General features: G+C 45.5%; 2 protein-coding genes across 3 annotated transcripts; both read right to left on the bottom strand.

Annotated features, from left to right (window-relative positions):
- Window positions 1–228: 228 nt before the first annotated feature.
- On the bottom strand, window positions 229–5,309 carry LOC136453584 (protein trichome birefringence-like 10). 2 transcript variants are annotated; one of them, XM_066454144.1, is made up of 5 exons: window positions 4,386–5,309; window positions 2,914–3,309; window positions 2,450–2,608; window positions 1,509–2,179; window positions 229–261 (listed from the first exon to the last, which is right to left on the bottom strand). In XM_066454144.1, exons 1-4 carry the CDS (start codon window positions 4,805–4,807, stop codon window positions 1,801–1,803), a joined length of 1,356 nt encoding a protein of 451 aa, XP_066310241.1. In that variant the 5' UTR covers window positions 4,808–5,309; the 3' UTR covers window positions 229–261; window positions 1,509–1,800. The 2 variants fall into 2 exon arrangements, with proteins under 2 accessions (XP_066310241.1, XP_066310240.1); XM_066454143.1 differs by lacking the exon at window positions 229–261 and adding an exon at window positions 738–1,430.
- Window positions 5,310–10,726: 5,417 nt separating this feature from the next.
- LOC136455337 (uncharacterized) lies at window positions 10,727–14,711 on the bottom strand. Its single transcript, XM_066455409.1, has 4 exons — window positions 13,137–14,711; window positions 11,873–12,130; window positions 11,320–11,410; window positions 10,727–10,821 (listed from the first exon to the last, which is right to left on the bottom strand). Exons 1-4 carry the CDS (start codon window positions 14,709–14,711, stop codon window positions 10,727–10,729), a joined length of 2,019 nt encoding a protein of 672 aa, XP_066311506.1.
- Window positions 14,712–20,401: the final 5,690 nt, after the last annotated feature.

The raw sequence follows: 20,401 nt of genomic DNA, 5'->3' as shown, positions 1-20,401 counted from the left end.
AGTTTGTTAGGTCGAACTATTATTGGCGTCCGAAACTTGCAGGCTTAGTTGATTATGTTATGTCGAACCTATGTCAAACCAATTAAAATATTTATGTTATTTGCTTCATATCCATTTCAATGCGTCGCGTCATCACTGCTTGCGAGATTAAGTAGCAACTAGTTTAGAAACCGACAGTCCCGTGGTATCTCGACGTCGGTGGCCGGCATCTTACGCGTGGGGTCGAGGAAGCCGGAGTCCATGGTCGCGTCGCCGCCGATCCTACAATATGGGGGGCAAAAATATCATTGGCTTATCAAATTCTCTATTCGGCCGTGAAAAAAATTTAACAAAATATAGAAACAAATTCATTATTGACTTTACGTTAAGCAATACTTAGAATAACTCCCACTATCGGCGCGACGCGTTCCGGGATGGCGGCGGGCGCGGCGGCCAGGCTTGCTTGCTACTCGGGCAGGCATGACTGGCAGCGGGGTTTTATTTGGTGCAGCCGCGCCATGCTCCGTGGCGCGGCACTGCCGTGCCAAGATTGGTGGCGCGGCAGGCCCTGCTCCGTCAGCAGATCCGGTTACCGCCACGTCAGTCCTATGCCGTGCCACCATGCATAGCGTGGCACAGGCATTTGGCCGCGTCGGGGCAATAGGCGCGGCCAAAAGTGTTAGTTTAAAAAAAACCGGCCGTGTTAGATTTAAAATTAGTTTCCAAAAAGTGTTAAAATTAAAAAAAAAATCTGCATTTGGTATAGGAGTTGATTGAAAACTTACTTTCATGCACAATCCAATCTTGATTAGTTAGGACATCTTTACCATCTATTTTAATAACTAATAATATCCTATGCTTAGCACTACCTAGTTATGCAACCTTTCATACCCAAATTTCATTATTTATGTTCCATATTTGATAACTATATATATCTTTCATTTTAGTTGTAGTAGTTTTTGACATATTAACTTTATCTATTTCCTATAATTTCATAGATAATATATTGTGCAGAACTTCTTTGGTGGAACCATGATGAACAAAGGCAAGTTGGAGACGACCGAAAACAGGATCAGGCGCTTAATATGCTGTCTAAAGTTTAGATCAATTATTAATGTATCTTAATGACTTGAAATGAAAAAACTCAAAACTAAAAAGTTGTAGATCTCGTCGAGAGCTACAATTTTTATATAAAAATCATCTTCATCCAAGTTCGTATGAAAAAGTTATAATTTTTTTGAAGTCAGACCTTGTCACGCCACCCCGGGTGGCGTGACAGGGTTGTGTTGTCACGCCGGCGGGAGTGGTGTGACAAGCTTTCCACGTGGATTATGCGCTGGCAGACCCCTTCCGTGCGCTCCAACATGGCACACCTTGTCACGCCATTGCATGTGGAGCGACAGAGTGCTCTTGTCACGCCACGCGGACCGACACGACCAAAAGGGTCAGATCTGCAAATATTTGTTCGGGTGGATTATTTTTAAAATATTAGTTAAAAAAGGGTTAAAAAAAATCGGCATGAAACATACCGTTTTCCTTAAAAGCTGAACAGTCGTCTACCTCTGCTCAGCTATTCGCCAACCTCGACATGTACAAACACGGCAGGGTGCTGCAGCTTCCTGCAACCGTACACCCACTATCCAAAAATGTGTCTCGCCATTCTGGCACTCCTAGCTAAATGGCACGTGATCAATCTGTGTCATCGCTCAGGATGACTTTGAAGCTTGCTTTGCCAATGACCAGCTGCTGCATTTACCTTAGCAGTTACAACCTCCCACTTCAGACTTCAGACAGGGAGCATTTAGCAGACCGTCATTATCATCAGCCAGTGTTCTGGGTTATAGTGCCAGAAAGGGAAAGATTCTGATCCGTCTTCGTATGCCTTTTCATGATGAGGGCGTATAGAAGCTCATTCCAGGTATCCGGAACACCTGGCAGGCACCAGTGGCTGCAATCCTGTTTGTAGCGAGGGACGGGTCCTGAAGGGCTTAGGTATACCGAGAGGTGGCCGTCCTTCCGCTGAGCTGTCATCTGCGTCACATTCAGTATATCTAAACCAGAAAGCTTGGGTCTCAGATTGTTCCCTAGAACATCATTCACAGGTTTAAGCAGATCATCCCATTCTTCCAGCGATTCGTGTGGAGTCAAATCTGGAAGAGTTTCCAAGTGACAGCTCCCTCCAGTCTTCCAGTCACCACCTCTGCAGAACATATGGATGACTCCTAGTTAAAGAGACAGTCTAACATATTCACTGGAAAAAAAATCTTGATAATGTATTTTGATATAGCTTTCAGAATAATGAATAGGAAAATATGAGTGCTGCTAAAGGCTTCAAGCACTTTTCACAGTAATGTGATTTACTTTGAACATATCATAAAAGAATCTCAAACACTATCAACTCATTCTTGAGAAAGGAAACAGATGAGGCAGGTGATCACTGACTCACTGCTAACTGAGCAATTATACAGACCTGAAATGCACAGGAGCATATGTACGATAGATGACATGGGTCTTGCTTGTGTTAACTTCTCTGTGAAGCCAATCGGACAATGTATGTATTGATCTTCGGTAAGCATCTGTAACAGTCATATCCATTTTCACCTCATCACCTTCTTGGAAGTAGGCACCCCTGATTTTCAACATAATTGAAGTGCTATCAAATCACTGGTACCAGTGTGAAATACATCAAGTCTGAAATTGAAAGGCGAATTCTTGAACCTGATGGTAACATTTCTACTAATCAAAACAATTTTGCATAAAAAACTTTGAGGTATGGAGATAGCTATTTCTCTAAGAAATTACTGAAATAAGTAGCTGAAGGTATATCAATTCCATCTTAGTAAAGATCATTGAATTTTTAAAAGAATTGCTGCCAAGTGAAGCACAGAAATACAGAATACTACTAAGTTCATAATCCAAGAAGTTTATCCTTACCCCCTTATTGTTTTCTCATTGTTCCACCAGTGCCCAGTGTTGAAGATCAATACATCAGCATCCTTCCACTTACCCCGGTCAGACATCCAATCCATGGCATCCACTCGAATCGTGTACTTAACAATCTCAAGGGCTCCAGCTGGAGCACGACCTTGAAGGACTATAAAAGGGGATCTGTAGTATTCCACAGTGCAGTTGTAGTCTCTAAAGTTGAAAATCAAGAAACCCATGTGCTTTGTGATGGGACTCCCATTAACTTCATAGATTGAACTCTTGTTAGGAACAGCAGTAGAGAGCATACAAAGTAGAGACTCCCATTGGTTCCTTCCAATCGAATCACCAACAAATACTACTCTTCTGTTCCGTAGCTTCTCCAGCATGCTTTTGGCATCAAATCTAACAAATCAAAGAAAGAATGTGACCAAGTCACAAAAAATAACATCGATTATGTTAGAGTGGTAATGTAAATCTTCCAGATTGTTCCCAGGACCTAAACCACAGGCACCAGATAGACATGACTTAGAAGGCCACAAAGCCATGAACTCGCGTACTAGAAAGAAATTGGTGATCAGCAGCTATTCTTAGAATTCCAAAAATGCTGTAAATTTTCCAATGAGATTGTTGTATCCCAATTTAAACTTTCTCTGCCATAGCCAGTAGGTATAGTACAATATCTCCGTTCATGTGCATGCCCAATTAATGGCAGCAGATGCTAAAAAGAATTATAATCCATTGAGTTAGGTATTCCTGGAGACAGATGAGTCAACATCGCTAGCATTGTTGGTAGTAAAATGCAAACAACATCATTAATTCGTATTGTTAGCTTGTGACTATAACACAGTTGTACAGGTTGCATTAGATGTTGGGTTCATTTCAGAAATAAGGTACACAAGCAAAAAACATTTTGTGTCAACAAAGGTAACTTGAACAAAGTTACATAACATGAAAAAGGTTCACAGAATGACAGAAGTATAGAATAGAGACACATCAAGAAATGACACGAAGAGACACCTCTTCCCCAACACAGTTTGCAAGATGGAAGCATCATGACACGCTGGATAACTAAAGAATACCATTTCTTTAATTAATTAATCAATATATCTTCCCAAGACTACAATATCTGTTGACCAAGTGGACGGCAAAGGGTGCATCGAGTTTCCAATCTTGCCACCTAGTCCCAAGGTGAGCGGTCGTACGGAGTGTCGTTCTCTAGGATCTTTCTTAGAAGTTGAAAGTTTGAACTAGCACTATGACTGATTCAAGAAACAATGCATCAAAAGAATTCTAACACCCAGATGCCCAAGTTTCTTCACATTGACAAATCTAACAAGTTAATTGCAAGTTCTGGATACACCGTAATCGATTAGAACCTAAGCTCGACCCCAAAATCCAGTAAGCAGATGCGAATGCGAGGGTGGCAACTGCCAACGGAGCAAACAGCAACGAAAGCAGTAGCAGCGAATCCAACCAACCTGGGGAGATCGCAGCGCGTCGGCTGCAACCGCCACTTGGTGTAGGACGCGTCGGGGCGGCCGTTCTCGGAGCAGCGGAAGCCGACGTCGAGGAAGGGGCAGTCCCTGGAGTCGTAGAGCGGGTAGCCGCCGTCGGCCCGCACCCACTCCCCGTCGAACAGGTCGCACTCCTCCTGATTACCCGCCACCGCCGCCGCCGCGGCAGCCTCTGCCTCAGCCGCGATGGAGACCCCGCCAGCCCAGAGCCTCCGGGGGTCCGCCGCCAGCGCGGCCGCCGAGCAGCGGAGCGACGCGGCGCAGAACAGCGCCAGCAGCGCGGCCGCCGCCACCGCCGCCGCGGCCAGCCCCGCCAGGCCGGCCCTCTCGAGCGGGCCCTTGGCCGCCCGCCGCGCCAGGCGCTTCACCGGCGAGCCCAGCACCATTGCCGCCGCCGCAGGAAGCGGAACCAGTAACGGAATCCGACAGCAGGGGACAAAGACTTTCTTCCTTCCGCCCCCTGGTGCTTCGGGCCTCGGTCTAGTAGTGGCTAGTCAGCGGAGCGGTGCGTGACGCGTGCGGAGGTGGGGGCGCAGGAGGAGGAACTAGGAAGTTGGTGGTGGAGGTGGGCGGATTTATGAGGTGGCGATTGGCGTGAGGAAGAAGGCGAATCTGTTTCTGCCTAGTTCGTTCGTTAATGTTGGCTTTTCAATCTGATTGGAAATCAAAATGTCTTCTTGATCGATCATTCGATGAAGCATAGCAGTGATTGTGATTGCTGCGCTGTCAATCAGTATCACACTACGCCATTTACTGCGGTTCACCTTACTAATCACGGTTGCGATAGGTGCGCGGGCAGTTGAGCCCCGTAAACAGGGGCGCCGCCGAGCGGTTGAGAGGGCATGGATTAATTCGGCCGTGCCGGCCTTGCAAGGCCAAGGTAGGAGAGTGATCAAGTCAAGGAATCAAGTATGCTACTAGCCTTCGATCACGGGGTAATCCCAATCGGTTGGTAATCCTCGCCCTCCGTGTGTCCGTGGACTTGCGGTTGTGGCATTGATAGCAGCAGCAGTTGCGTTGCTGGATTTGTTTGCGGTTCGTGGCATGGGATGGCATCAAGGTTGGACTGATGGCGCGATTAGTCTCTGCGGGTGGAGGCAAAGAATGATGGTGGTGTGGACGGTGGAGACGGTACGGAACGGAAGGAAGGTTGCTGGTTCCTACTTCGTACGCAAGGTAAGCAACCACGTTTTTTTTTTTTTTTTCCTCTCGGTGACTGACAAGAAGGCCCTAACCAGGATCGTGAACCTGAGCTTGTGGTTGGTAATTAGGCGTTCTCTCTGTCTCTGATGGACCAAGATGGTCCTGCTGCGTATCCACTGTACAGTGGACAAGACCTCGCTTTCTGGTGGGGTGGTGTCCATGTATGTACCTGGTGGTGTCCTGGTGGGGTGGTGTCGGCGTTGTTTTTTTGAGCCAGTTTGGCAGTTTGGTAAAAAACGGCTCACCCCTGGAGCACTAGAGGAGTCTGGAGCTGTTATAGTGGTTCCTACGGCTCCAGCTCCGGCTCATTTTAAGAGAATTTTTTTATTTTTTTATTTCTTTTTACAATTTTGCAGAAATAAATAGTCGAACGAAAAAATTACAAAAATAGACTTATGCCGCCGGACCAAACGGCGGTGCGTTTCACGTCCTTACTGCCACCCAAACCGCGCGGCCCGCCCACGGATTCCACTGGCGCATGTTTCGAAGAACCGTCGCCGTTTGATCCGGAAGGGAGCCCTTACCGCCAGATGAGCTGGCGGGGCTGCCCTTTATAAAAGAACGCACACGGGACACCCCCCGCTCTAGACCGGAGGGAGTTAGACCGAGCGAGCGATCCAGAGCGAGCGCGCCAGAGGAGAAGGAAGGAGGGAGGGAGGAGCCGAGGAGGAGGAGGAGGAGGTGGAGGTGGGAGCAGTTTTTCGGTCGTCGCTTCATTTCAGGTATTTTTTTTAAATCTCGTAGTTTAGATAATGTAGATAGTGTAGTTGATAGATGTAGTAGTGCATAGATCTAGTAGTTAGTTTAGTAGATCTTAGACTTAGAAAAATCTAGCGGATCTTAGAAATAGGAAAATGTAGTTTAGTTAGTATAGTAGATTTAGCTTAGATATTTAGTTCACATTAAATTTAGTATTTTGTTTTATGTAGATTAAATATGTAGTAATATTATTGAAGGATCGAAACGGGCGACCAGAGGGGGGGTGAATGGTCGCGGAAGCCAAAAATAATTTCTAACCCTTCCCCTAAACACAAAACCTGATTAAATCACGTTTTTCAAATCTGGCCAGAACTCTATGTACCTAGTAAACCTGATGTGGACGAAAATCCGTAACTCCGATCGACCTAAAAATTTGTCAGATTAAACTAGATGAAATTACGAAACTAACCCAACTGGAATCACGTCAATCGGACTTACGGATCTTGAGATAAAAATAAAACAAGCAGACTATGTCAGATGCTGACGAGAATTGTAAAGAACCAATCGAGATGCACAAGATCAATCATTATAGATGAAAGATTAAATTGAGTAATTGAACTTACAAAAGTGCATCTAGCCTCCGCCCGAACATCCTCCCTCTCTTAATCGGAGAGATCAACAAAAACCTCTCACTAGAATTCAAACCCTAGGCTAGACCGGAGAGAGGAAAACTGAACCGTGGAACCCTGGGGCACGAGTACTGCTCACGGGTACTGTTCACTCGCGTGAATAGTAACTCGCCGAGAGTCCAAAAGGGTTCAACCTTCTCAACCCTAGGTGCCACATATTTATATCTCCAAAGGGTGGCACGACCTATTTTCACATAACCCCCTACGCTAAATAAATCCAACGTAGGGGTGTAAATTCCAATTACGTCCTCCATGGCAAATTCCGCGATGTCCGCGATCCCTCCATCTCCGCGATGTGATCCTCGCGATGTCGCCGCACGACCATCCGAAATCGTATCGCGATCGCCAGAATTTTCCATCTTCGGCCAACGCCTGCCGCACGGGCGTCCCGGTACGATGCATGGCTTTGTGGCTCAACCAGCGAACCCCGGATTTTGTGGCATAATCCAGAAACCTCCCTCGACGTCCTCCCGCCATGTAGCCAGGTACAGTAGACGTACACCGCACGATCACCTGTCCCTCGAACGCAAGCCTCGATCCGCCCTTCTCCGCCCCCGCGGTTTTTCGACGCGGCATCCTATCTTCGTTCTTCACTCGTCGTCGCATGTACCTTGTCTCCACCTGTCACCTGCAACCACAACCTGCCAAGAGACACGTCACACGCACACCGTGTTGTCAATCGCTCATCACCAAGGTGCTAGCCCACTGGCATCTCAATCTCCCCCTTGATGAGTGCATTGACAACACCACACCGCACAAATTTATTCGTACTGAAAAAGAAAAATAAAAAGAAAGAAAAAGAAACGATCTTAATCCCCAAAGACATGGGCTAGCAAAAAAGCTAGGCTCGACACAATCAAGATAGAAATTCACTCTCCCCAAGGTGAATCAAAAGCCATATCAATCTCCCAAAAGCAATCTCAGCAGCAAAACTCACAAATTTCAGCAAAACTCCCCCTCAACCCCTCAAAACAAGCATGCCAAGTCTCAGCAAAAACGAATTCAAACTCCCCCTGCAAGAATGAACGAACTCCCCCTGCAAGAATAAATTTGTGCGCTACTCACTCTCCCCCTTGTTGACAAAGCACTCCATCAAGATAAAATGCAAGGAACCAATTTAGAGAAAAGCATGTGAGAAAGCACAAGTTGAAGCTTCTGAGACATATGCCAAATACTTATAAAAGCTAACCAACAACACTAGCTATCCAGAGAAGGAACAATACAATGCCATGACCAATAAAAATTTAGAACTGAAATCTGTTTGAAAACTAATGTGCCAGGCAAAAACATGCACATTCCAAACTCAGTGCAAAGCTGAAGACAAAACATATAGCGAGCTCACACGACAGATACACAGCTTCAGTCAAAGTTCACTGCAACGCCCACAAATGCATTCACTTGTCATATTTAATTCTGACTTTTGTGAGCATGATAAGCAGGGATATGGGAAGCAAGAGTTGTGCCCAGCCAGTTTGTTTAATTTTGTTTATGAGCGAGAACCAGCAGGGACATGGGAAAAACAGAGTTGCGCCCATATTTAAATTTTCAGTAAGGCAAGCAGATCATGAGCTAAATAGCAGAGATATGGGAATTCAGAGTTTTTGCTCACAACCATACTATGCACTCCCGAGTTAAAACTTGTATTGTGAGTTACATTTGCAGTGAAAACCCATTAAAAGAAGCTGACTACCGAACCATGAGCAAGATATATGTCAAGTATTCAACAAGTCACTAGATCCAGAAAAGCAAGCATAGCCCAACATAATTTTTTAAGGATATATTTGTGCTGTTTTCAAAATAAAAATTGGTCAAGCAAAGCATTCAAATCTCTCCAAAAGCATCGATCGCAAACTAGCCAAAACAAGTATAAGGCATATGTAACTGAAGCAACTTACAATGATACTAGAATGGGTAACACACCCCGAACTCACCACGCAAACGTGCAAACGCGGTTTGATCAAGTGGTTTAGTCAGAATATCAGCAAGTTGCTGACTAGTATCAATGTATTTAAGCTTAATATCACCCTTCTCAGCATGATCCCTCAGAAAATGATGACGAACCTCAATGTGTTTCGTCTTAGAGTGAAGCATAGGATTCTTTGCAACACTTATAGCGCTAGTGCTGTCACACAAGAGAGGAACGCGAGAAAACGACAAACCAAAATCGCGAAGGGTAGCTATCATCCATAAAAGCTGAGAACAACAACTAGCAGCAGCAACATACTCAGCCTCTGTAGTAGATTGAGCAACATTAGATTGTTTTCTAGAGGACCAAGAAACAAGCGAAGAACCCAAAAATTGGCAAGTACCCGATGTAGACTTTCTATCCAAACGACACCCAGCAAAATCAGCATCCGAATAACCACACAAACTGAGAGTTGAAGCAGCAGAGTACCAAAGGCCAAATGCAGGAGTAAATCGAAGATACCTCATTATGCGCTTCACCGCCTGACGGTGAGAAGTCCTGGGGGACGCCTGAAAACGAGCACACATACACACAGCAAAGTGTATATCTGGCCTCGTAGCAGTCAAGTATAGCAGCGACCCAATCATGCTTCGATATTCCTTCTGATCCACGGGCTCTCCGTCCTCATCAGCATCCAAAGCAGCGCTAGTCGGCATGGGCGTAGAAATTGGCTTCGCATCATCCATCGCAAACTTCTTTAGGACATCCTTCGTGTACTTTCCCTGATGCACAAATGTACCTTCCGAAGTTTGTTTTATTTGTAAGCCAAGAAAGAAATTCAGCTCGCCCATCATAGACATCTCAAATTCTTTACTCATCACATCTGCAAACTTTTTCACAAGAGCATGAGAGGAACCACCGAAAATGATATCATCCACATAAATCTGAACTATTAAAGTGTCATTTCCTTGCCTGAGGAGAAAAAGAGTTTTATCAACTGAACCCATTTTGAACCCGTTTTTAAGCAGAAAAGTTTTCAATCTAGCATACCAAGCACGAGGTGCTTGCTTCAAACCATATAAAGCCTTTTGCAACTTAAAAACACGATCAGGAAAATTGGGATGTTCCAAACCAGGCGGTTGTTTAACATAAACTTCTTCTATAAAACCATTCAGAAAAGCACTTTTCACATCCATTTGATAAAGCTTATATCCACGTGAAGCAGCAAATGCAAGCAAAATGCGAATGGCTTCTAAACGAGCAACAGGAGCAAAAGTTTCACCATAATCAATACCCTCTTTTTGAGAAAAGCCCTGAGCAACTAGCCTAGCTTTATTTCTAACAACATGACCATCTTCCCCTTGTTTGTTCTTAAAGACCCATTTAGTTCCAATTGGTTTACAAGAAGGAGGAGGATCAACCAAAACCCAAACCTGATTCCGTGCAAAATTTTCTAACTCCTCATGCATGGCATTGACCCAGTTAGAATCAGATAAAGCATGTCCAACATCTCGGGGTTCAAAAGAGGCAACAAAGGCAGTATGCGCAAAGACACAATAATTTTTATTTTTCATACCTCTGTTCCTTGTCGTGCGTTCATCCAAATTACCTATTATGTTCTTGGCAGGATGATGATTCTGAATGTGTCGTGGTGCTGTACGTTCTGAAATCGCCTCCCCCTCAACTGCAGCCGGTACATGATCAACAGTCGATGAAGCTGCAGGCTTTGCTGTAGATGTACGTGTCGGCGATGGTCCATCCTCCAAAGTGGTGGAGGGCGCCTGCTTAGGCTGGGCGCCAAGCTCCCCCTACATCGCAGGCTGGGCATCATCGTCATCATCGTCGTCACATCCATCTTCCTCTTTCTCATCCTCAAAAATATCCTGCCCGATCTCATCATCACCTGCACACTCAAAAGCAGAAGAAAAACAAGGCATTGTCTCGTCGAAGGTGACCTCACATGTCTCATCGATGCGGTTAGTATCAAGATTAAGCACACGGTACGCTCGCCCTTGCAAGGCATACCCCAAAAATAACCCATCGGAAGAACGCGATTCAAATTTATCCAAATTTCCCTTTTTCAATATAAAACACTTGCAGCCAAAAACTCGAAAGTGGAAAACTTTGGGAGGTCGACCAAATCTCAACTCATAAGATGTTTTTCCCAGAAAAGCTCTCAGAAAAATGCGATTAGCAACATAGCAAGCGGTGTTGATAGCCTCAGCCCAAAAACGTCTAGGAGTTTTATGTTCATCAAGCATTGTCCTAGCCATCTCAACAAGCGTACGATTTTTACGCTCAACAACACCGTTCTGGGGAGGAACGTAAGGTGAGGAAAACTGATGATCTAAACCTTGTTCTGAACAAAAAGCTTTCATGCGAGAATTCTTAAATTCCGTACCGTTGTCACTGCGAATTGCTCTAACGGCATTATTTGACAACTCATTTTTCAGCTTCAGAACAAGATCATGAACATATGATAAAGCCTCATCCTTAGATTCCAAAAAGAACACCCATGAATATCGAGAAAAATCGTCCACAATGACGAGCACATACCACTTCCCACCAGCAGACCGAACACGGGCTGGACCAACAGTGTCCATATGTAACAGTTCACCCGGTCGTCTCGTCATCACCTGAGTCACAGGTGCATGAGAAGCAGCAACCATTTTTCCATGTTTGCAGGGAGCACAAATCAAATCCTTTTCAAACTTGAGTTTCGGTAAACCATCAATTAAATCCAATGAACTCAAACGACAAAGCAAATCAAAGCTCAAGTGGCCCAACCGACGATGCCACTTCCAAATCAGGGGGGAACCATGAGCAACTAAACAGCGAGTTTCACCAAAAGATTTAGAAAAATCAGCTTTAAAAATCCGTCTAAAAGGAGAAATCTTGCAAACAAGGTTACCAGCAGAATCAAGAACACGCGAATTTCCTTTCTTAAAACGAACCTCAAAATCATCCTCAAGAAGTTGCGAAACAGACAGCAAATTATAATGCAAATTCTTTACCAATGCGACGTCCTTTAACATGTATTTATCTGTTACCTTGATGCAGCCATGCGCCATTACCTTACCTTGACTTTTATCCCCAAAAGTGATGTTTTCCTTTATGCTCGTGGGGGTGAGGCTGGAGAACCATTTATCATCTCCGGTCATGTGGCGCGAACAGCCGGAGTCCATTATCCATATGTCCTCCTCGCCTCCAACCTGCAATCAACAACGAGAGCGAGGGTGAGCTAATGACTCAACACTGGGGTTAGGATAATGTAATGAAAACCAGTGCTGAGCCACTTGCTCAAAAGAAGCGTTAGCAAAATCAAAGTTCTCAAAAAAACGATAAGAACCACGAGGGGGAAAACGTGGTCTGTCATTCCGATGTTGTGCAAGAGCATGAGTACGTGAGTGAAAACCAGAAGAGCGAACAAATGGCTCACGTCTCAAAACAGGATGATTATGAGTACCACGTACAGGGTACTGCTCACATCTAAAAACACGACGATCATGAGTACCACGTGTGGGGTACTGCTCACGTCGTTCAGCACGCATCCTCCGATAACAGAACTCATAAAGATGACCATCATGACTGCAAAAATCACAATGATAAAGCTTGCGTGCAGGAACGAAAGAAGCCTCAGCATTAGAACTAGAAGCAACAAAAACAGGCTTAGCAAAATGATCACAAGAAGAACCATTTGGCTTAGTATTTTGTACACCCTTGAAGTGTTTTGGCTTAGGCACCCAAACCTGCTTTTTAGGAGCAGATCTAGATGTCTCAACTAGCAACCCATCAGAGGTGACACCTGAACCCTTCCTAGGAGGTGGTCCAGTATATTTAGCCAAAGGTGGATTCTTCTCATCAACAGGCGGTCCACTTTTTTTCACCAAAAACATGTTTCAAGTCATAACCGGGACCAAAACGCTCACCCCGTTTAATTTGAGCAATAGCCATACCAATTTGAGGCTCACGAATAGAACACCAACCAAGAATAGTTCTCAAATGCTTATTTTCTTCTTCCAAATCAGCAAGTTTGGCCCTTAAATCATTATTTTCAACAACAAAATTAGGACAAGTTAGGCATGAAGGAAGAACCGGACAAGTGTGTTTTTCCAACTCAACAATATGTGATTTAGCAACATTTAATTCAGATCGTAAAGTTGGACAAATTAAACAAACCGGCAAATCAGGACAAGTGTGTTCTTCAAAAAATTTTACCCGACATAAAGCATTATCCAAGTCAACTTTCAGAAGCGGGCAAGAAACACAAGTACCAAGCAAATTCGACCGAGAACGAAGTTCATTTAGTTCAGCATAAAGTTTATCTCGATCATCAACAATGGAAGAATACTTGGTTTGCAATTTAGAAAGCGAAATCATATGAATTGAGCATTCTTCACATTCATCAGGTTCAGCAGGATTAGATGCAGCATTTTTTAGAGTAGCTAGTTCAGCACAAGTTTTATCATAATCAGTTTTAAGTTTAGCCAACACTTTATTTTGCTTATGAACAATTTTAGTTAAATTAGCTATTCTTTGTTCTGCAGAAGTATCTACCTCATCATCAGAAGTTTCATCGTTGCTGTCGGTTGATGCATCACCCTCCAAGGCCATAGTACATATCCCACCATTGATGCCGACGTCAGTGATGAAGCAAAGTCCGTCTGTCTTCTTCTTGGGTGTCTCATCCTTGGAATCTGAATCGCTGGAGTCTGACGAGCCACCTGAAACATACTGTCCAAGAGAAGATAACAAAACATTTGCAGCCTTAGCGACTTGCTTGTCAGAGTATTTTTGTCCGCCTTTCTTCCATTGCTTATCCTTCTTCTTCTTCCTCTCCCTGAACTTCTCCTGGCGCCTGGAGGAGTTATTGCCCTGCTCAAAAGATCTCTGCTTGTTTGGGCAATCAGCAGCAAAGTGTCCTCGCTCACCACAATTGAAGCAGCCATCTGAACGTCTTCTATTACGCCTGTTGTCATACACACGCTTAAACTTGTTGGAGAGCAGTACAAGCTGATCATCATCTAGCACCTCCAACTCCTCATCTGCAACATGACACAAAGAAGACAAAGCAAAACTGGAAACATTTGGATTAGCATTAGTGTTAGTCTTATTTCCAGAAACCAAAGCCATTGGAACGTCAGAAGAAGAAGCAGCTGTGGGATTTTTCAATTTACGCTTAGAAACAATTTCGATCTCTTTTGATTTGAGCTTACTGTAAAGCTCATCAGTGGTGAGGGTCTCATAACCTACAGATTCAACGATTGCCTCAACTTTCATATCCCATTCATCATTAAGTGAATGTAATAATCTGAGAGCCCTAGCATGATCATCATAAGGCATATTGCTATTCGTGGCCTTCATCTTATTAACAATCACTTGAAAACGTGCAAACATGTCATCAATAGACTCACTAGGCAATTGGCAAAAAGCATCAAACTCTTTTCGGTGAATCTCAAATTTTCGGTTTTTCACAGTGTTTGAGCCTTCATGATATTTTCTAAGTTTCTCCCAGATCTGATAAGCGAGATCTTCACTAGAAACCCGATCATATTCAGTTTTACAAATAGAAGCCTGTAAAATAGCAACAGCGCGATGATTTGTTTCAAGAAGCCCGATCTCAGCGGCGTCAGTCGGTTCCTCAGCTGGAATCACATATGTGGCATTTTGTGTGATTTTCCATAGCTTCAGCGACTTGCCTTTGAGATAGTTGGTCATACGTGCCTTCCAGTAATCATAATCAGTCCCATCAAAAAACGGAGCGCGAACATCAAACTTTTCATTGGTCGCCATAGCTTTCAGCACCGATTAAGGTATAGAAAACCTAAACCGGCTCTGATACCAATTGAAGGATCGAAACGGGCGACCAGAGGGGGGGTGAATGGTCGCGGAAGCCAAAAATAATTTCTAACCCTTCCCCTAAACACAAAACCTGATTAAATCACGTTTTTCAAATCTGGCTAGAACTCTATGTACCTAGTAAACCTGATGTGGACGAAAATCCGTAACTCCGATCGACCTAAAAATTTGTCAGATTAAACTAGATGAAATTACGAAACTAACCCAACTGGAATCACATCAATCGGACTTACGGATCTTGAGATAAAAATAAAACAAGCAGACTATGTCAGATGCTGACGAGAATTGTAAAGAACCAATCGAGATGCACAAGATCAATCATTATAGATGAAAGATTAAATTGAGTAATTGAACTTACAAAAGTGCATCTAGCCTCCGCCCGAACATCCTCCCTCTCTTAATCGGAGAGATCAACAAAAACCTCTCACTAGAATTCAAACCCTAGGCTAGACCGGAGAGAGGAAAACTGAACCGTGGAACCCTGGGGCACGAGTACTGCTCACGGGTACTGTTCACTCGAGTGAATAGTAACTCGCCGAGAGTCCAAAAGGGTTCAACCTTCTCAACCCTAGGTGCCACATATTTATATCTCCAAAGGGTGGCACGACCTATTTTCACATAACCCCCTACGCTAAATAAATCCAACGTAGGGGCGTAAATTCCAATTACGTCCTCCATGGCAAATTCCGCGATGTCCGCGATCCCTCCATCTCCGCGATGTGATCCTCGCGATGTCGCCGCACGACCATCCGAAATCGTATCGCGATCGCCAGAATTTTCCATCTTCGGCCAACGCCTGCCGCACGGGCGTCCCGGTACGATGCATGGCTTTGTGGCTCAACCAGCGAACCCCGGATTTTGTGGCATAATCCAGAAACCTCCCTCGACGTCCTCCCGCCATGTAGCCAGGTACAGTAGACGTACACCGCACGATCACCTGTCCCTCGAACGCAAGCCTCGATCCGCCCTTCTCCGCCCCCGCGGTTTTTCGACGCGGCATCCTATCTTCGTTCTTCACTCGTCGTCGCATGTACCTTGTCTCCACCTGTCACCTGCAACCACAACCTGCCAAGAGACACGTCACACGCACACCGTGTTGTCAATCGCTCATCACCAAGGTGCTAGCCCACTGGCATCTCAATTATTTGCATTGCTAGGCTTATATTTTGTTTAGGTATTAACAATGTAGTTTTTATAGGGCTACTTGGAATTATTAGATTTAGTCAGTGTTTTCCTAAACACTAAACGGTAAACAGTCGGTCACCTACTGTTTAGCCATTATTCGGGCAAAACGTCCCATTAAACGGGCTAAACGGCCAATTAAACAGGGTAAACGGGTGATTAAACAGAAACGGCGGACCACCGTGTAGCGTTTACACGGTGTTTAAACGGGCTAAACAACCGTTTAGGTGAACAGTGGATTTAGTTAGAACTTTTGTACTTGTCGCGTATATTATCCCGGGTACATGCCTATGATAAATTTAGTTCGTAAGATTGATTTAGTGTTAAATAATTGTTAGTGTGCTTGATAGAATCAAATGATTCCACCGTTTATTGAAAAGAAGGTGTCGTTGTAGTTAATTGATTTAAGTTATTGAGAGTAATTTGGACTGCTCGTTTCGTGTATGTTGGCAGGCATGTCGGATAGTTTATATTTCCAAGTGTTCTATGGTCTGGGGGAGGTTAGATATGGTCCAGAAGGGGTAGATTCGAGTGGATTTTCGTGTTTCTGCAAGTACTTACCAAGAGCAAGAGAGACGACTTGGGGGGCATATGCAGGTGGCTTTGTAAGGATTTCGGTGTTGATAGAGATCAAGTGGATGTGTCTGTGAGGGTTGTAGTGAAGAGACGGCCCGACATAAACTTTTGGGAGCTGCTCCCTCTTGAAGGAACCCCGAGCTACCGGGCTTATGTAAAGGGTTGCGCGAGGTAGGGTTTACCAATCATATGGTATGTTCAATTATTCACGAAGGCTGGATCTAGCAGTCAGGTGGAAGAAGAAGTGGGAGGTGCTGAAGTTGAAGCGGAGGAAGATGTGGAGAGTACTGAGGGGGCAAACGAAGAATTTGATAATGATGGCGAAGAAGGGGGGATGCAGAGGATGATGTTGCAGCCCGTGAGCCAAATGGGGAGGCTGATGAGGGGGAAGAAATTGCTGAGTTAGTTGAGCAGGTGGAGAGGGAAGGAGAGGAGGCCAATAGTGCCGTGGATGATGACTCGTCCAATGAGGAAGATACTTACCCTGTTCTGCGGAACTGGTCAAATTATGACTATTTCGCCCTACAGGTCAATGTAGGGGAAAATGTCCCTTGGGAGTACAGGGAGAATGAGGTATGAGTTGGTGCTTTGTACCCAAGTGGGGATGAGGTGAAGGCTGCTGTGAAGAGATGGTCCACTTTATCTTTGCAGCGTCAGTTCAGGGTGGAGAAGAGCAACCCGATGGTGTATGATGTCCGTTGTGTGAGAAATAATTGCCCGTTTAGGGTGCACGCATACAAGGGGAAATGGAAGGATTACTGGGAGGTGACTAGAGTGGTTGAGCACCAATGCCTGCTAGCTGAATTGGAAGGAACACACCCCAAACCTCACTGCTGATTTTGTTGCTCAATACATGTATCCTCAGATAGCATAGAATCCTAGCTTCGAGCCCAAGTCCATTATTTGTGCCATAGAGGAGAAGTTCAAGTACAAGATTAGCTATGGCAAAGCTTATCGAGCGAAGCAGAAGGCGCTGGAGATGAAGTGGGGTACGTTCGAAGCATCCTATGACAACCTCCCTGTCCTGTTGCACACCATATGACAGAGGAACTCAGGAAGCTTCTACGACGTGAAAACCTATCCATGTGCTCAGATTCTAGGCAAACAGGTCTTGCAGGGGTCATTCCTGGCGTTGGGTCCTTACATTAAGGCTTTCCTACGATGTCGACCAGTCATTTGCATTGATGGCACATTTCTGACTGGAAGGTATAAAGGAACAATATTGACAGCTATTGGGTCCGACGGCAACAACCAGGTGTTGCCGCTTGCGATCGCATTTGTGGAGGAGTTTGGAGATAGCTGGTGTTAGTTCCTGGAGAGGGTGAAGCACATGATTGTGCAGGACGTGGAGGGGGTTTGTCTCTGTTGGGGTTTAGTCCCATATCGTGTAGCGATGGTAGGGGAGCACAACATATAAGGCGGGAGAACCCTAACCTATCAGGCTAGTCTTTTGGGTTGAGTAAGGCCCAAAGACCTTATATGTTGTAACTCCGGTGGACCTAGAACATGTGGGAGCGTAGGCTCGTGGTAATGAGCCAGGCCGGCTGTAAGCTAGCTCCAAGATCGTGAACTCAGTGGTCACCACCGGTTCTAACAATTGGTATCGAGAGCCCATGGTCAGAAAAAGCTAAACCCGATAAAAAAATCCCGAGTGTCACATATGGCGGAGCTAAACCCGATAAAAAAATCTCGAGCATCACATATGGCGGGGGCACCCCGATGTGTAACTAAGGGGGAGATTATTGGGGTTTAGTCCCACATCGTGTAGCGATGGTGGGGAAGCACAACATATAAGGCGGAATAAGCCCCCACCCATCAGGCTAGTCTTTTGGGTTGGTCGGCTATAAGCCAGCTCCAAGATCGAGAACTCGGTGGTCACCACCTGTGGGAGCGCAGGCTTATGGTAACAAGCCGGGCCGGCTATAAGCCAGCTCCAAGATCGAGAACTCGGTGGTCACCACCTGTGGGAGCGTAGGCTCGTGATAACGAGCTGGGCCGGCTGTAAGCCAGCTACAAGATCGAGAACTTGGTGGTCACCACTGGTTCCAACAATTGGTATCATGAGCCCATGGTCAGAAAAGCTAAACCCGATAAAAAAAATCTCGAGCGTCACATATGGCGGGGGCACCCCGATGTGTGACTAAGGGGAAGATTGTTGGGGTTTAGTGAGGAGCACAACATATAAGGTGGGAGAACCCTCACCTATCAGGCTAGTCTTAGGCTAGTCTTTTGGGTTGGGAAGGCCCAAGGCCTTATATGTTGTAGCTCCGGTGGACCTAGGACCTATGGGAGCGCATGCTCGTGGTAACGAGCCGGGCCGGCTTACAACTCGGTAGTCACCACCAGTTTCAACAATTGGTATCATGAGCCCATGGTCAAAAATGATAAACCCGATAAAAAAATCTCGAGGGTCACATACCATCTATCAGGCTAGTCTTAGTCTAGTCTTTTGGGTTGGGAAGTCCCAAGGCCTTATATGTTGTAGCTCCGGTGGACCTAGAACATGTGGGAGCGCAGGCTCGTGGTAACGAACCGGGCCAGCTGTAACCTAGCTCCAAGATCGAGAACTCTGTGGTCACCACTGGTTTCAATAATTGGTATCATGAGCTCATGGTCAAAAATGCTAAACCCGATAAAAAATCTCGAGCGTCACATATGGCGGGGGCACCCCGATGTGTGACTAAGGGGGAGATTGTTGGGGTTTAGTCCCACATCATGTAGCGATGGTGGGGGAGCACAACATATAAGGCGGAAGAACCCCCACCTATCATGCTAGTCTTTTGGGTTAGGAAGGCCCAAGGCCTTATATGTTGTAGCTCCGGTGAACCTAGGACCTGTGGGAGCGCAGGCTCGTGGTAACGAGCTGGCCGGCTGTAAGCCAGCTCCAACATCGAGAACTCAGTGGTCACCACCGGTTCCAACAGTCTCATTCATGATCGGCAAAAAGGTATTCTACAAGCAATAGAAGACCTACAGAATGGAAGTCAGGAGCGTTTTAGGGTGGTGATATGGCCGGACTTGAAGAGTAGGTGGTGCATGAGGCATATGGGTGCAAACTTTCATAGGCATTTCAAGAACAAGACCCTTATGACATTGTTCAAGCGGCTATGCAGCCAGAATCAGGAAAGGAAATTCAACCTGCTGTGGAAGAAACTTGATGACCATACAAAGAAACTATGCGAAGAACTAGCGAAGAGGGCAGTCAACAGCGAGGCCAACCACCCTGTGTCTCTGGAGGATGTCGGGCTCGACGGTCCAAATGTCAGGCGAAGATGGGGAAGATCCATCAAGAGCTTCTCACAATGGATTGAGAATGGGCCGAAGGAAAAATGGACATTACTCTTTGATGAGGGAGGTGCTTGGTGGGGGTAACAGCGGCTATAGCGGGAGATTTAAAACTATGGTCTAGGCACGTAACCTGCTTTCGACGATGCCGATCGACGCACGTTGGATTCCGAGGTATGTCGTACTTAGTAAAATTTATATGTAAAGTTCTAACATTACGTTGTTTGAACTAATTACTTTTATGCATGGTACAGGTTACGCGTTGCGGGCCTTCTCCCTATAGCTAGGTTAGTTGAGGGGGACATGGTCGAAGGCGCTGCGCGGCGCAGGAAGAAGTCTACACGGTTCCACTTCGATATGTCACTGCTAGCAGCTCTGCTGGACCGGTGGCGGCCGGAGACGCACACCTTCCACCTCCCAGTTGGTGAGTACTTACTTACCTTCATGTCCAAATAGTTTTGTGTAACTCTTGATAGTTTTTGAACTAATTGTATTTTGCTGTGCAGGCCGACTACATGAGGGACGACGCCACAGTAGCGCGACACTTGGAAGCGTACCTACTGTGGCTCTTCGGGTGGATC

This window comes from Miscanthus floridulus, chromosome 5 (assembly GCF_019320115.1).
Source record: "Miscanthus floridulus cultivar M001 chromosome 5, ASM1932011v1, whole genome shotgun sequence".
In the NCBI taxonomy this organism is placed as follows: domain Eukaryota; kingdom Viridiplantae; phylum Streptophyta; class Magnoliopsida; order Poales; family Poaceae; genus Miscanthus; species Miscanthus floridulus.
This window is presented reverse-complemented; position numbering and strand designations above follow the sequence as displayed.